This window comes from Haemorhous mexicanus, chromosome 19, assembly GCF_027477595.1.
Source record: "Haemorhous mexicanus isolate bHaeMex1 chromosome 19, bHaeMex1.pri, whole genome shotgun sequence".
Classification (NCBI taxonomy): Eukaryota; Metazoa; Chordata; class Aves; order Passeriformes; family Fringillidae; genus Haemorhous; species Haemorhous mexicanus.
This window is the reverse complement of record NC_082359.1, coordinates 6,711,924-6,727,040: the sequence shown is the minus strand read 5'-3', so window position 1 is coordinate 6,727,040 and position 15,117 is coordinate 6,711,924. Positions and strand designations below refer to the sequence as shown.

The 15,117-nt window shown below is 38.5% G+C and overlaps 1 protein-coding gene across 3 annotated transcripts in view; it reads left to right on the top strand.

Annotated features, from left to right (window-relative positions):
- TXNRD2 (thioredoxin reductase 2) overlaps positions 1-5,438 on the top strand; it is a 32,218-nt gene extending 26,780 nt beyond the window's left edge. For all 3 annotated transcript variants that reach the window (XM_059863837.1, XM_059863839.1, XM_059863838.1), the window contains exons 16-17: positions 5-102; positions 2,356-5,438. In XM_059863837.1, the coding sequence (XP_059719820.1) occupies positions 5-102; positions 2,356-2,479 (222 nt within the window). In that variant the 3' untranslated portion in view covers positions 2,480-5,438. The remainder of the gene's footprint in view (positions 1-4; positions 103-2,355) is intronic.
- Positions 5,439-15,117: the final 9,679 nt, after the last annotated feature.

Below are 15,117 nucleotides of genomic sequence, written 5' to 3'. Positions count from 1 at the left end.
TCAGATGGTGTGCTTACGAGAGAGGGAGCAACGAATACTTGGCCTTCATTTCATTGGACCAAATGCAGGCGAAGTTATTCAAGGATTTGCTCTTGGAATCAAGTAAGTACAAAAGAATGTCTCTAGCTTCTAAAGCCTGCTTCTTAAGTTATTGTGAGATTATAAAAGATAGCTGGCTAGTTTTGGCAACACTATAAAGAATGCATGCTTTCTGTTACTTTTATGGAGTATTGCACATATTTTCACAAAAATACTGCAGTTCTTCATTAAGATGTACTGGATTTAGTTATTGTAATACTGGATATAGTTAAAGAACAACTGAGGAAAATATATCATTGATTTGATATAGTTAAAGCAAAAAACAGAATTAAGCATTAACTTAACTAATGTTAGTTTCTTCAGCTTAGCTTCTTCTGCATTATGTGCATAGGATAGGAAATCACCATACAATACAGTTTTCCAAGTCACTTCTTTAAAAATATATTTGTGCTTTTCAGAAAAGCCTTTCTTTACACCTGCCAAGCATTTCCTTTCCTAATCTCATCTTTAAATTTGTACAGCCATGGCTTCTTAAAAGTTCAGCAAGTTTTGCACGAATTCTTATATTGCTGGGGTATAAGCTAATTAAAGTATAGTAAAAAAGAGATTTCTGCGGGATGGTGAGAGAGGGAAGATACTTTTGTTTGAAGCTAACTGATAATTGCAATAAAAAAAACCTATCCTTTGTGATCTGATCTTGTTTAAGATTTTGCTCAAATATTGATACAGAAGTCCTCCATTTGAAGGAGTAAGCAGTGATTCTCAGTTCTCTCTGGTTAAATGGAAAAGCCTTGCCATGCTTTTCCTGTGCTACAATTATTTCTTATTTGTTTTTTCCTTTCCCCTTCTTATTGCGGATTCACATCTTCAGAAATGTTAATTCCTATATTTACATTAAAAATTATCATTTTTAACTTCCTCTTCAAAGAAAGTAGTCTGGAACATCATAAATCATTGCCAGTTGTGGTGTCAGTTAATTTTCCTAAATTTGATAACCATTTTACTGCAGTTTTAGTCCTGCAGTTGTGAGTGACTATTATAAATTAAAAGCAGAAAGGATTAAGAAGGCAGGACCACAAGTATAATGTGAGGAATATCTTGGAAATCACTGATTACAGGGTACCCTCAGTACACATTTTCAACATGTGTTTGTAGTCCATTAATTGCCAGTGGTATAGATTCTAGAACTACATTTTTTAGGATGTCATTGTTTTGAAGTTTTATCCAAAATAACCATTGAAAAGGAAGCACATGAAACTGGAGTGCTTTTCTGCTTTGCTTGAGGGAAATGAAAACTTTAGCCACAGTAAGAGGTTTCCAGGAGGTCAGATTCCTGTATTGGTTTCTATTGCATTTCACAAATCCAGAGCTTTCAATGTGGAACCCTGACTGTAAAAGCTGTTCTTCTCATTTGTCAAATACTTCTTCAGCTTCTATGAAGGATGATTTTTCATCTTTCCTCCCCACCCAGCACTCCAGTAATATCTGTAGTCAGCAAAGATCTTTTGCTTGTCAGTGCTTTTTTAGATGTAAGTGGAGATACCAGAAGACATCTATAGCTTCCATTCCTGTATTTTGTAGAGGGAGATAACATTATTCCATAGAGAGCTTGAAACAATCTTTACATTTAGGGCCATTTCAGCTATTTTTACAGCATGGCCTGCCAGGAATAGCCGTTCAAAAGAAAGTCATCAAGTCTTAAGAATGTTACTGGACAAGTAAAGGAATTAAGCAAGTGGGATTGTAGCACAAGGGGGTTTTGGGTGGGCTTTATTTGCTTGTTATGTTTTTTTAATTAAAAGACTTTTTTTTTTCCTCGCTTATAACATTGATATATTCAGTGTAAGCACCAGACTTTAGGTTCATGGAAGAATATTCTGGTATTATTTCCTTTAGCAGATTCTTTCCAACAATTCTAATTAAGATTTTCTTCCTCTGTGTGTATGTGTGCATTTTTTTCCATCTGGAGTTAGTGAAACACACATGTATGTACAAGAAAAGCTGAAGGTTGCAGTTTTGTCATATGTTTTTGCCACAGGCTCAGTTGTGACTTAGGGTAAATTGCCTAATTCTCTCTGTCTCAACTCTTATGACAATTCTTTCCTACCTCAGAGTTGGGAAGCTGGGCGTCTACGTGTTGTGTAAGTGCCTGAGAAATAATAGACAGCATTGTTTGAAGAACAAATGCAACTCCTCTACCTGATCAAATGGACAAGAGCAGAATTATTTTGATGTTTTAGGACCTTTTAGCTGCTTCGGGTGAATAACATTTGACTTTGTGAGTCATTTGTTGTTGTTGTTGTTGATTTTTGGTAGGTGTGGTGCTACGTATGCTCAGATGATGAAGACAGTTGGCATTCACCCCACCTGTGCTGAAGAAGTTACCAAGTTGCGCATTACAAAGCGTTCTGGCCTGGATGCAACAGTCACAGGCTGCTGAGGTTAAATACCATCCCTGGAAAGAAGGAAAAAAAGCACAAAACATATTTGTAAAGAAAAGGGGCACTTAAAGTTGAAACAGTTTTAAGGGTTCAGGTTACAGGAATCTTTGTTTTTCTCCTGTAGAGAGCTTTTTCTCACAGCTGAAAGATTTTCCTTGCACCATCACAGTTCTAAAACCAATGTAGTCCTGCTGCAACAAATCTCTCTTTCTAAGAGCCTAAAGCTCTTCTGTTGCTGGGAGCTAGGGAATAATCACAGTATTTTATATGTAAATGTAACTAAAGCTCGTGACATCTGAGGCCATCTGCAAATGAAGCAGTTGTGATTTGGGTTTCCTTGTTGGCCAGCAGAAGAGTTTCAGATGCTGGGAATCAGAGAGGGCATCCCTTAGAAGTTTGGTGGGATGCTTTGTCCTGCATACTTGGATTGCTCATTACTGATCCTGTATTGAACACTGAGACTCTGCATTCACTAGTGGAAACAAGTTCCTGGTGTGCATAACAAAGGGTAAGCAGTCATCTTTGGGTTCTTTCCTTTAAAATGTAATATGTGATGGAATTTAATAGAAAATCACCTGAAGCTGTACAGCTGCTGGAAGAATGACAAGGGATTAATCAGTAGCAGCCTGGTCACAGTATTATGGAGAGGACTGAGAATGAATGATCTCAGAGGTGCTAAAGAAGAGTTGAATTTTATGGTGGCGTCTCTGCCTACTCCTGAAATTTTTAATTCAGCTCAGTCCAAACTAAATTGACACATCTCACAAATTACTGCTTGAACAGTGTATATTAAGCTGACAAGTAAAGTAAAACCCTCTAATAATCCACCTTATGCAGCATTTTCTGGTTTATAGAATGCAGAAATATGGCTGACACTGAAATATTTTCTCGGTTTGTTTTTAAGACTTTCTTACTGATGAGCTAGAGAGTATATCTGAACTGACTTATATCTGGCTTTAATAAAACACATTACTGAAGGGAACTACATTAAGCAATGATCCAGAAGAGAAATGGTCCTGTCCTGAGCAAAGATATAAAATAATCATCTGCAACTTTTTTTTGTTTTGTTTTGTTTTTTGTTTTTGTGTACTGGCCTGAGTAAGAAAGCATTACCCTGTTGCAAATTCCTGCTGATTTTTGTGCTCTCCAGAAGGGGGAGGTGCTGGCTTATCTGTGGCAGGAGAGGAATAAATCTGAGAATGAAGCTTCTTGTGCAGAACCCTGTTAAGGACGTAGCCTGACAAACACAGACCAGTCTGCACTGAATTTCAATCCCAGTTGCAGCTTCTTGCACCCTTTACAGCAGAATAGCAAACATTGGAAGAGACCAGCTTCAGGTGAAACAAAATATATCATTTTGCAGTTAATTGATGTCAGTGTTTTATGTGTGGAATTTGTTATTTTCATTCCAAACTTGTTGCAGTTTTGCAGAATAGTCTGATGATCATGATGATCATGATCTGCTGTTTTAATTTGATTGTTATTTCACTGCTGCAGCAGCACAGAAAAATGGTTTATAACAAGTGTGGAATAATTTTTACCATGAGAATTGTACCTGTCTGAGAAACTATTAGACAAAAGGGATCAAAACTTCCTTGTAAAATAGAATTGAACAGCATTTATCACACACGCATTGATATGACAATGTTAAATTTTCTTTTTTTTTTTTTTTTTAACTTAAGCAACAGCAAAAGAAGTCCTAAATGTTTTCTCTACAAATTTTCCTGAGGTTTTTTTTTTGGTCCATGTTTCTTGTCCATAAAATAGAAAGAAGTGATACAGTTGGACTCCAAGTGGCATTCCCTATCAGATCTGCTGATGCCATTTTTCATCTGTGAAGTTATCCATAAGTTTGTAGTAGACAAGAAATGTTTGGATTGGAAGTGTTGTTGAAACAATACCTGAATTTTGCAGCTGCCTTTAGAAGAAATGATGAAAACTTTATATAAATAGGTGCTTACCTGCACATTCAGGAGTTTCTGTTTCCTTTAATAAAGGGCCTTATGAGTATGATGCAGCCAAAACCCTTGCTAGATTTTCCTCAGATGTTTAAAAAAAAAGGAGTTCAGAGTAAATTAGGGTTTCTTAAAATGTTTTACTTAATATTTCAAAATATGGAGATACAGCCTAATGGAAATTTTGCTGTAAGAAACAGCTTACCTCTGACAAAACTCTAACCTTTATGCATACAAGGTTTTCTTTCCAGTGATTGCCTATTATAGTTCCTTTTGTTTCCCAGAAATGCAAGCACTGGTGTTAAACCATGTAAAATCTGCTTCTCTTCTCTGCTCTACCAAGGCATCCAGCAGACAGAGTTGTCTGTCCCTACAGACAGATCAATGGAAAGATGAGTTAATTTCATTCATCATAAAGTTCAAATTAATTATTTAGCAAATAGAGACATCTCAAGGAAATGTGTCTTCAGTGCATATAGAGTGTGAAACTAAGGCATGTCATGGTTTTCAGAAAAAACAGATCTGCCTTGGTTTTAGAATTGCTGAGTGGCCTGCATGAAATTGTTCCTGTCTCTTCAACAGCAGCCTGGTTCTGTTCCTCATTTAGTGGAAAATGCTGTTGCCCCCTGAAGTAAAACAAAACATACAATCCCACCTACATAATAATGTCAGAATCAACAGCAAGACAGAATAATGACAAATATTGTGATTGTGCTTTTTTTCCTGAAGGATTCACCAGGGATGGTCCTTAAGAATTGTTTTTTAAAGCCTGACCAATGTAAATTGAAACAATTGATGTACATTGCAACTTACTGATTGCATGTGAAAATGTACCAAAAAAATCTAGTCAGGCTTCTTAGGATGCCAGCTGATGAGGATTTGTTTGTCAAACCACACCATGGTGCAAACAAGTCTGAGCTTTGCTGGGTCCCTCATATGTGTGATCCCAATATTTATTGTGTTATGAATTAATTAATAAATAAAGAATATTTTTTCTAGTAAATGTGTGATTGCACTTGCTTAAGTTTGTACTCATGATTCTGCTTACACTAGATCGATTTTTTGATCTTAATGCTGTCTCTCTTGGGTGATGTATGTATTAAGGAAACAAAGAAATAGACAGACTCTGACCTTTTATTAAAGAAATGCTGATACTTCTGTATCTCTATGTAAACTGAATAACCATTGAGATTTTTCCAGGTTGGATGGCCTCATATTTTAAATTTAAGAGAAACTGTAGACTTGGTAAGTATGGTTTCAAATACTGTCTTTTTACTCCTGCTAATGAGATCTAACAGGTATTTTCATTGTCCCTGCATGCTGGCATGCTTCTTGAAGTCTTGTCCAGAGTAAACTCCCTGAGTGCAGTCAGAGAATTTTACAGGGCTACAGTATTCTACATCAGCTGTTCACTTTGGGCTTTAAACTAGAACACAAAGTGGACAAAATGCAGTGCTACAAAGCCAGTTAGTAGCTGTGGATGCTGCTAGGTAAAAATGTGAGAAAATTAGTAGAGAAATGGCTAGCAAAATATATTTAGAGCTCTGAGAAATGTCTCTGTCAGAACAATGTACTCTGTACAGGGAGTACATTGTTCAATTCATCTCAATTTTTTTTTTTATATCTTTAAATCCACTGATTTTGATGAGAAATTCCCATTAAGTCAGGAGATGCTGAGTTTCTGAAACAGGCTAGCTTAGCATTGCCTCAGTATATGTCCTAGATTTGATGCTGAGAACAAATATTGACCTTTACTCTATGTAAAGGCATTTCTATTTCCACATTTTTAATCTATTTTAATTTCCTAAAATATTTCATTGCAGGTTCTAACTAATTAGGATAACTACTAACAGTCCTAAAAAATGTAATAAGGTAAGCATAATTCTTGATTATTTTTTGCTTATTTTCATATACCACTTAACCCCAAAGCAAAAGGAATAACAGATAAGCATAAAGACAAAATAAAATTGGAATAGAATTTAGTGTATTATTTATATTATACCTAATGATAGCTTGTTCTCAAGGTGTTGTGTACAATTAAGTTTTGCCTTTACCCATTTCTGCATGTACTGTGTTTTGTTACATCTACTGAAAATTGTTTCTACAGTTAAGATTATTCCAGACCAGGAGCTAGAAAAGATATTTCAGTACAACAGCTACACATATTTTTGCTAGCACATTTATTCTGATAAAAACATAAAAGCCATGGATGCCATAGTGGTTTTAACCAAAGCAGTTGAGTATTTTAAAGACTTTTGACTTTGAAGATTTCTCTTCAGGGGCTCATGACTGTCCAACAAAGTAGGCAATTCTGTGCCCATATAAATTGCCATTTGTCTAAATGCCAGTGACATCAGTGTACTCAAAGTTAAGGTTGGCCATGAATTTCAGTGGGATGCAAGTATTTGTCTTAAGTGCTTTGTTAAAGGGGAATCAATATAAGCATATGCCAAAATGTCTTTCATTATTACAGTTGGGGAAAAGGCTGCAATTATGATTCAAAACATAAAAGGTACAATAGACATCCATGATTAGGCAATGAAATATGCCTTTAATAAGCATAGTGCAGACAGTTTGTTTTGCAATACGTAAACTTGTATAAAATTCATTGACTTTTTCATTCTTTCAGATCTGTGTCCTCTCTTTTAAGAGAGGTTTTTACTTTAATGCACAAAGTTTTCCTGATGTTCTTCCAGCAGAAAGGCTGGGTTTGTATGCATTTATTCTAGTGCCAAACTTGGATTTTACTGGGAAAAGAGGAAGCAGAGCAAACCTTTTTTCTTTCTTTTTTTTTTTTTCCTTTTTCCCAGGGCAGCATGCAACAGATATGCAATAATGACTCTAACTGATTTTTTTAAAAATGGAATATTTCTGTCCACTACATGTCAAAAAGCTAATTATGTTTCCGTTGTGGTACTCAAAGTCAATATTGTCAGCTCTTCTTAGTTCTAATCCTCTACATTGAATTTTGATGGGCCAGGTGAAATATCCCCTTCAGCACCTTACTGCAATTCTTGTCAATCATCTTGCCATGAAAAACATGCATATTACAAAGGCTTTGGCAACACTGCATCTGATTTCAGTCTTTAATCTTATATGCACCTTAAGAAAACATCATTCCAACTACTGACATTCTGTTTGGGACATGAATGGGATCCTATTTGCTGTGGGAAACAAAAGAAAATTATCTAATCTTTAATGGATATAATGGAACCCTTTGGCTATCACAGTGTCAAGTCTTAGTAAACCACAGATCTAGGAAGAAAACAATTATGATGGAGAAATTAAGCAGAATATCTCAGGTGAATAAGTAAGAAAATGCACATTTATTTATTCATAATGCAATTGTAAAATGTCTTGCTTCAGGCACTGTTGGGCTGAGGAGTGTCTTTTTTTTGAACCCCTAGAATTTCTGTGAAGGAATGCTGTTCACTCTAGTCCATTTCTTAGCATGGTACTGTGTGTGCCACTTTTTTTGTTGTTTCTTATAGACAAGATCTAGCACATCTAAAATCTTCTGGTCCTACAATGGAAAATTAACATCATTCCCTAAGAAGCTGGAATATAAACTAATAAGGCAGGTTTCCAGAATCTGATTGCATCAGTCATAAAGATATAGTATGAAGAGAAAAGTGGATATTCCCTGGGGGAGAGTGTGAAATGAAGACCAGTCTTGTTTGAACAAGGTGCTGTGCATTGTTAGCTGGGTAGAGATATTGGGAGTTGCAGCCTGTCAGAACCAGCATCTCCAAGGAGGGGGTGGGTGAAAATTTTTCCAGGTAGAAGTCTCAGCAGTTTGTAATAGAGTATGTCCAATATATTAATATATTTATTTAAGGAAAGCCTTTATACTCCATGAAAGATGAACTATACCCCTAATGCACCTCCTGCCTTGTTTTCTTCCAGATCATACAAACACCAGAAAGACTGTTGGGGTTTTTCTGTCCTCCTTTCATTTACTTTAAAGCAACATAGGAATCTGGTTTGTTATTCCTCGTTTCAGCATAAAGCCAAAGACCAAGATCCCTCTACTTAAATCTTTCACAAGGAGACTCTTTTTCCCAAGGCTTTGCAAGGAATTACCTAGATGTTAACATAACTCAAATCCAAGCTATAGATACCTTTTCAGTCCTTGTCTATTAGAATATTATGTAACTCCAGTATAATAAAATATCAAGGGAAAGAAAACAGGGAAAAAAAGACAGGCTTTAGGCTTTAAACAAAGATTGAGAAAATAAATAAATGTTCCCTTCTTTGTTGGCTCCCTGTGAGAAAAGGACCAAATGCATTTTTTCCATGGTGTACTCCCAACAAAGCAGTTAAAAGCTTGTTTTACTTTTATCTTTTTTTAATGTGTGAATGAACTGTAATGCAACCAACCAGTATTCTGTTCACACTGTGTCAGAGCAACAGGTTAGAAAGCAGCTTTTAGCTTTATGCAGGAGGTTGAGCTCAGCAATCTTTCTTTAAACACTTTTGTTCAATGGAGACAAAGGATTGAGCTTTGGCATTTTTATTTAATCTTGGTAATCTTCCTTTTTTTCTCTCTCTCAAAGGATCAGGAGGAAATGCATTAATTTTCAACTTCACACGAAGGCAAGTTGTACAAACACAGCTGAAAATATCAGGAAATGCAAGCATTTTCCTTAGAGGAATGGAGTCAAGTAATGTCCTGCTGGCAGTACACTCCTGGATAATTGGGAAGATATTGTTAGGCACAGCAGTTTGGGCAGCAGGCTGTGCACACTGATAGCCCTGTTCAGTTTGGCTGTCCCAGGTGAATGAGTCCTGTAATGTAGAAAGCAGAAATTATTAACCATATGACAGGAAGTAATTTAAAGAACACAGGCTGCTTTGGAGACTTAAGAAATGGCTCTTAGATTGTCAAAAGATATTTTTAAAATTCATTTACACCAGACCAAGATCTAATTAAATCATGGCAGCAACTTTCGATTTTTACCTCTTTACTTTTCATTGAGTTTATTTCTTAGACATATTTCAAACACAGGAGAATAAGGACAGTTCTCTTGACACTTCAGACTTTGCTTGCATTTCTGTCCTTGTTCATTCTATGTATATCCAGAGTTTCTAAGAGTTTCAGGTCAGGACTTTGGTTCTCTTTCTTAATTAAGGATTTAATTGTTATCCTTGAATTTTTCTTGTTCCACCTTTTTGCAAGAGGCTCATTCTATTTTACTTAGCTACTTGTAGCCCTATTTAAGTGTTAATAAGTGAAGTCCCTTTTGATGGAGTAAGAATCCAATGTATTCATAAGAGAGCATTTTGGGATTTTCAGCTTGCATTTTCCTTTAACTCCCTTGTACTTTCCAAATCTGGAAAGGCCATAGCATCAGAGGAGGCAATTCTAAAGAAGTTCTGTCCATAGCTGTGGTATTGTCCCCTTTGAAGAATGAGAGACCAACCATTTGTGAGTGTTTACAGCTGGACCTCCTGAAGGGCATCATCTTTCCTTAATGACAAGATGCATCAGATTCACAGGCTGTGACAGCAGTGCCTCAGGGTTCCCATGACAGTGGCGAAGTGGAACATCTGATGAAATTTGCTTGTGAAATGCAAGGCTGCCTTTTTTGTCACTGAGGTTGCTGAGAGAGAACTCTGAGGTGTTGCAGTTTTCGTATTGAGTAGCAAACTCTCAAAATACAAAAAGCTACCCTGGAGTGATGAGATTGTTCATGTGTGGGCTTAAACATCCTTTTGAGGCCACCTCATTGTCTTATGTCTAATTCTGGAAGTCCTAATATTTCCCAAGTTCACAAGCTGGGTGAACATTTGCTTTAAGCCATTGTGTCAATCCCTAAGAACTGCAGAGGGGGGTGCCCCCTTGGATCTACATTATTGATTGAAGCACTCTCCCTCACTGTACTTCAGTGAAGTGTAGCCAAGAACAACAAGATAAGAATTAATGTAAGTGACAAGAGAGTTCCTCAGACCCTGCCAGTGCACATTAGCCTGGCTGAAGAGAAAAAGAAGCCGATACTTGAGTCTTTTGAGTTGTGAAGGGTCTGGTCAGTCCTTGAAGGGGAAGCACATGAATGGCCCAGTTGTCATCGCATTTTATTTTTCCTCCAACTTTGACTAATGGTGCATTTCCTCTGGCCTCCCACGGGCCATCCGTGGCTGACTTGCTTTGTCACTCCTCACATCCAGTCACTGCCTTTACTGTCCACACTGTTCCCATGGTGGGAACCCGGTGTCCTCTAAAGAAATGCACAGGCACAAACCATCTGTCATTCTTCCACTCCTCTTTCAAGCCACCACTTCCCATATTGTGTGGCCTTGCAGGCTGAAAGCAATCTGCCTCCCCCTGCATGCCTGGAGTACATGCCAGCTCTCACCCCACTTGATAAGGGACCTCCCGACACTCTGCCTGTAAAAATACTCATGGGCATCTCCCAGCTGATAACCAGCTCTGCCTTTTTATTGTGCTCATGGGATGATAAGTTGTCTGGATCAACAAGGAATTGTCCCCTTTTCAGGCAAAGTTATTAGGGTCAAATTAGGTGTGAGTTGTGAAGTTAATCATTGTGACCACAAATAATTTGTAGTGTGCTATGGACAAAGGGAAAAAAAGACAGACTAGAAGAGGAAATTATTGTAGGGCACAAGGAACCAAAGTGATTGGGAAGGAGGGAGGAGAGAATGGCTGGCAGTGCTGTACAGGATTTTGAGCTCGGCATGTAGGCTCGCTGGATTTGGTCTCATGCACCTGCGGACTGTGAAATAATAGACCAAGGTTCTTTAATGTCATTTGAGAGTCTGAATTAATCCACACACAAGATGTCTTCGAGAGAGGAAGATACCTGACTTTGCACCAGAAACACTCCTTTTATGCATATGCAAGTTGATTATATTCCTTGCACGTTTCCAGATAATGTTTGAAATGAATAATGCAACATCTACTGAAAAGCCTCAGTTTTGTTTTCTGGGGTGAAAAGCCCGAGTTTTGTACTGAAAATACAAATCCAAAGGTGTGCTGAATTTGCTTGGAAATGCTGCAAAGCTATTCTCATTTCCTGTAACTCTTGCAAGGTTGGCCCCTTTCCATGGCTAAGCCCCAATTCTCAGCCAGCAAGAATGAAGTGGCAGGGGAAATTCACTCTCTCTTTCATCTTCTAGTGTATCTAGGAAAGCAAGAACCAAGACTTTGAACCATTAATTCCTAAGTCTGTGACTTGATTTGCTGCAGTACAAACTGTGTTTTAAAGGTTTTGTCTTCTCTTACCAAAGCTAATTGTTAATTGCATCTTCTTTTATCCAGCCACTGCCACAAGGAATCAGCCTTCTGTGCTGATGACAGATCTGCCCTTCTGCTATCAGACACTGTGCTTCTGCCATCTCAGTTTCCTAAGAATTGCCTCTGCCCGGGAGCCAGTGGAGCAGCCATGTTGGGGGCAAAGCAGTTCTCTGAGGAGGATGATGATGGATGACAGAGTGATGCCCTTCCATGTGGCTAGGGCACTGAGGCTATGATAATTTTTTATCCCCTCCCCAATATCCCTCTTTTCCTGCTCTGAATTATTAAAACAAATCTTGGTTTTGCTGTATGGACAACACACAGATGCTATAGTGATTGGAAAGAACATATTTTATGGCACAGGATGCAATGCATCCCTTGGTGAAAATGGCAGAAAGAGATAATTGCTACAGGTGGCAGAGGCTGCTGGATGGCCATCAGAGAGTATACAAGGAATAAATTTGAATGCTTCTGCCAAATTTTGGTGTTTACACCAGTGACACTGCTTCTTTTTCTCTTATTACTGTCATGTATGTGATTTTGCTCCAGTTCTCATACTGGCCTCCCTCCTCTGCTTGGGGAAGAAGCAGGTCTGGCATTCCTACTGCACTGAGGTTCTCTTGGGCCTTAGGGAATGGGCTTGCAGTGATGTAGCTACACTGGCACAAAACTCTGGCCATGTACCAGCACAAAACAAAGTTTGTCTGGAAGCAGCTTGCTCTGAAAAATATCTGCAAGCAGTACAGATGCCTTCATGGAGATGGGTTCTCAGGACTGGATCTCAGCCATGTTGAGAATCAGCTTTGTGTTGATGTACTTCCCTGAAATATTCTTTAATAGTTGAACAGCCTTGAGCAGAGATCATATTTCCAGTTTGGGATTCCCTTTATACATCTTTCATTAATACAGGGATTCTCTGCAATCAGAGACCAGCACCACAAAACAGCTGGATCCATTTTGGTTTGACAAGGGGCATGGGCATTTTTTTATATATATTTATGGCTTTTGTGAACATTCAAAATGCTTTTTATAAATATTAAAAATAATCAAGGGTTCTGGAAAGAATTCATCCTGCATTACCATCATCTGCAGGAGTTCTTCCATCTTCCTCTAGAATATGTATTACTAGCTGACACTGTGAACTAACTGGTCCAGTCTGGGAATTCCTAACTACAGCTTGAGGAAAAGGGAGGCTGTGAAGGGAATTGGTATCTCTTGATCATCAGAGAGAGCAAACACAATACAGGCGGCAGTCTGGCTGCCCCTGGAGCAAGTCAGAAGCAAGAAACTTGCAAGCAGGCACCTCAGAGAGCTCCCCAGAGCTTTGCTTTGCCTGCTGCACCCGCTGTGGTTACTTGGTAGGTTACTTGCCCTGCTTGTCTTGAGGTAGCTGGAGTTGAGGCATCTGTTTTCCATTTAGACCTTGGAGGATGCCCAGGTCTGACTTGGCATGCTGTCTGCACTGGGCATCAGCAGTACAGATGTGGAAACCACAAACCCGATTAATATGAGCCTAGAGTAAAAACTCAAATAAGCTTATAAATAAAACCAGACTTGCAGATTATTTGTTTCCATATTAGTCTATAATAGACCCTACTCAATATGTTTGTTTTATTTGGTTTGGTGACCGACATAGGTATTTATATTTCCAATAAAAATTTAAATCAGAATACAACAGATGAAGTAAGCTTAAATTATTTCTGCAGAAGATGATTGCAACTGTCTGAAGCATGTAATTCCTTACATGAAATGTTAGCCTGCTTTGAACAGAGATGTGGCAGACTTCTCAGTATTTAATTTACCATTCCATCATAGCTCCATATCCTACATTTATATATTAAAACAGACTCCTAAATGGACTCTAATCCTCAATGAATAATCCAGAGGTGTTGGATGGCTTGGTGGGTTGAATTCTTGGTATAAGCACCATCTGTGTGATCTTGGGTGAGTCACTAAATGATCCCCATGTCCTAGCTTAAAGTGGTGACTGTCTTTTTATTCCTGCCAGGCTGCTGCTGAGCTGAGTTTGATGACCTCAGGTGCTTCTTCCCAGTGCAACTTCAGCTGCTCCAGTGCAGGTAATTAAGCCATCTAGAGAATGGTTCTTCAACTTCCCTTCTAGAGGACAGAGTTCTAAAGAACCATCTGAGAAGATTCTTCAGCATTGCTGACAGACATTTTACTCAGTGGAGCAGATCTCTTCCTGGGAACTGATGGCTCTTAATCCAATGGTGAGATTACCTTGGTTCAGCTCCATTTAAACACAGCTGCATCACAAAAATTCTATGGTTCAGCAGCAGTAGGACATGTCGTTTATTCTGCCTGCATTGTGACACTCAGGCTGGGACACCTGCACAAAGCCTGACCAAACTCTGAGGTGAGGCCTTGTACACATCTGTGCTGAGCAGTATCTCCAGGTGACCAATGAGGCCTACCTGGCTTTCAGACCATGTGACATAACAGGAATTGTGCCTCACTCCCCTAAACCTAAACTAATAGAGACTAGAGGGAAATAAGCATTTCTATGAGCTGGTTTGGATCTCACATGGGCTGTCAAGGGAGCAAAAAGTTCCCAGTGGGATGAACCTGAGCCTTGGATAAGTACTGGCAACTGTCAAGTAACTTCTTTGTGCTCATGGAGCTCTAAGGCAAATGAATAAACAAACAATGCTCTCTTCCCATCTCTGCCTTGCAAAAACATAAGGAAAGAAACTTTTATACCCTTTGTTAGGATGTCAGTGCCAGAGTAAAGACATCAGCCGTGAGTCCATTCAAATGTCCAGTTTTCATTTCCAATTGTTTCTCTGGAATCCCTTTTTTTCCCTCCTCTTCAGCTGGTTGAGCAATGGCCCGTTCTTATAAAACAAGTTGTCAGCTTTGTAACAGTCCTGACTTCTCATTGTTTGAAAGGCAGGAGGGTCACTCAAAGTAAACTCTCGTGTGCAAGATAGTGTTTTTCCACATGGAAATGTTGGAGGGCCACTCTGTGCTGTCAGCCCGGAAAGGCCAGAAGATGCCTTCAGACTCCCCAGGTGCCTCTCTGTTTGTTTTTTAATGTTATTGCACACACAATATCATTAATATTATGTCCAAAGCTTGTCTTTATAAACAGAGTCAACACATCTAACTTATTAGTCAGCCACTGGGAAAAAGGAAAGGATTAAGTCAACACTGTGAGGAATTAACCCTTTTCATTGCCCAGAGAAGAAATCAAAGATGATACAATCACTTGAAATTGCAAAAGAGACTTGATTATTTTCTCTCACAAATTAGTGGAAATATTTCCTCTAACTTTGGCACTCAAAGGTAAGAGGTGTCCTGCAGGACTCAGAAAAGACTGGTGAACTCACAAGATGTGATTTTCTTTCCCATGGCATATGCCATTGAAGGGCAGGAAATTTCCCTCCTACCCACCTTCTTCTTTTTT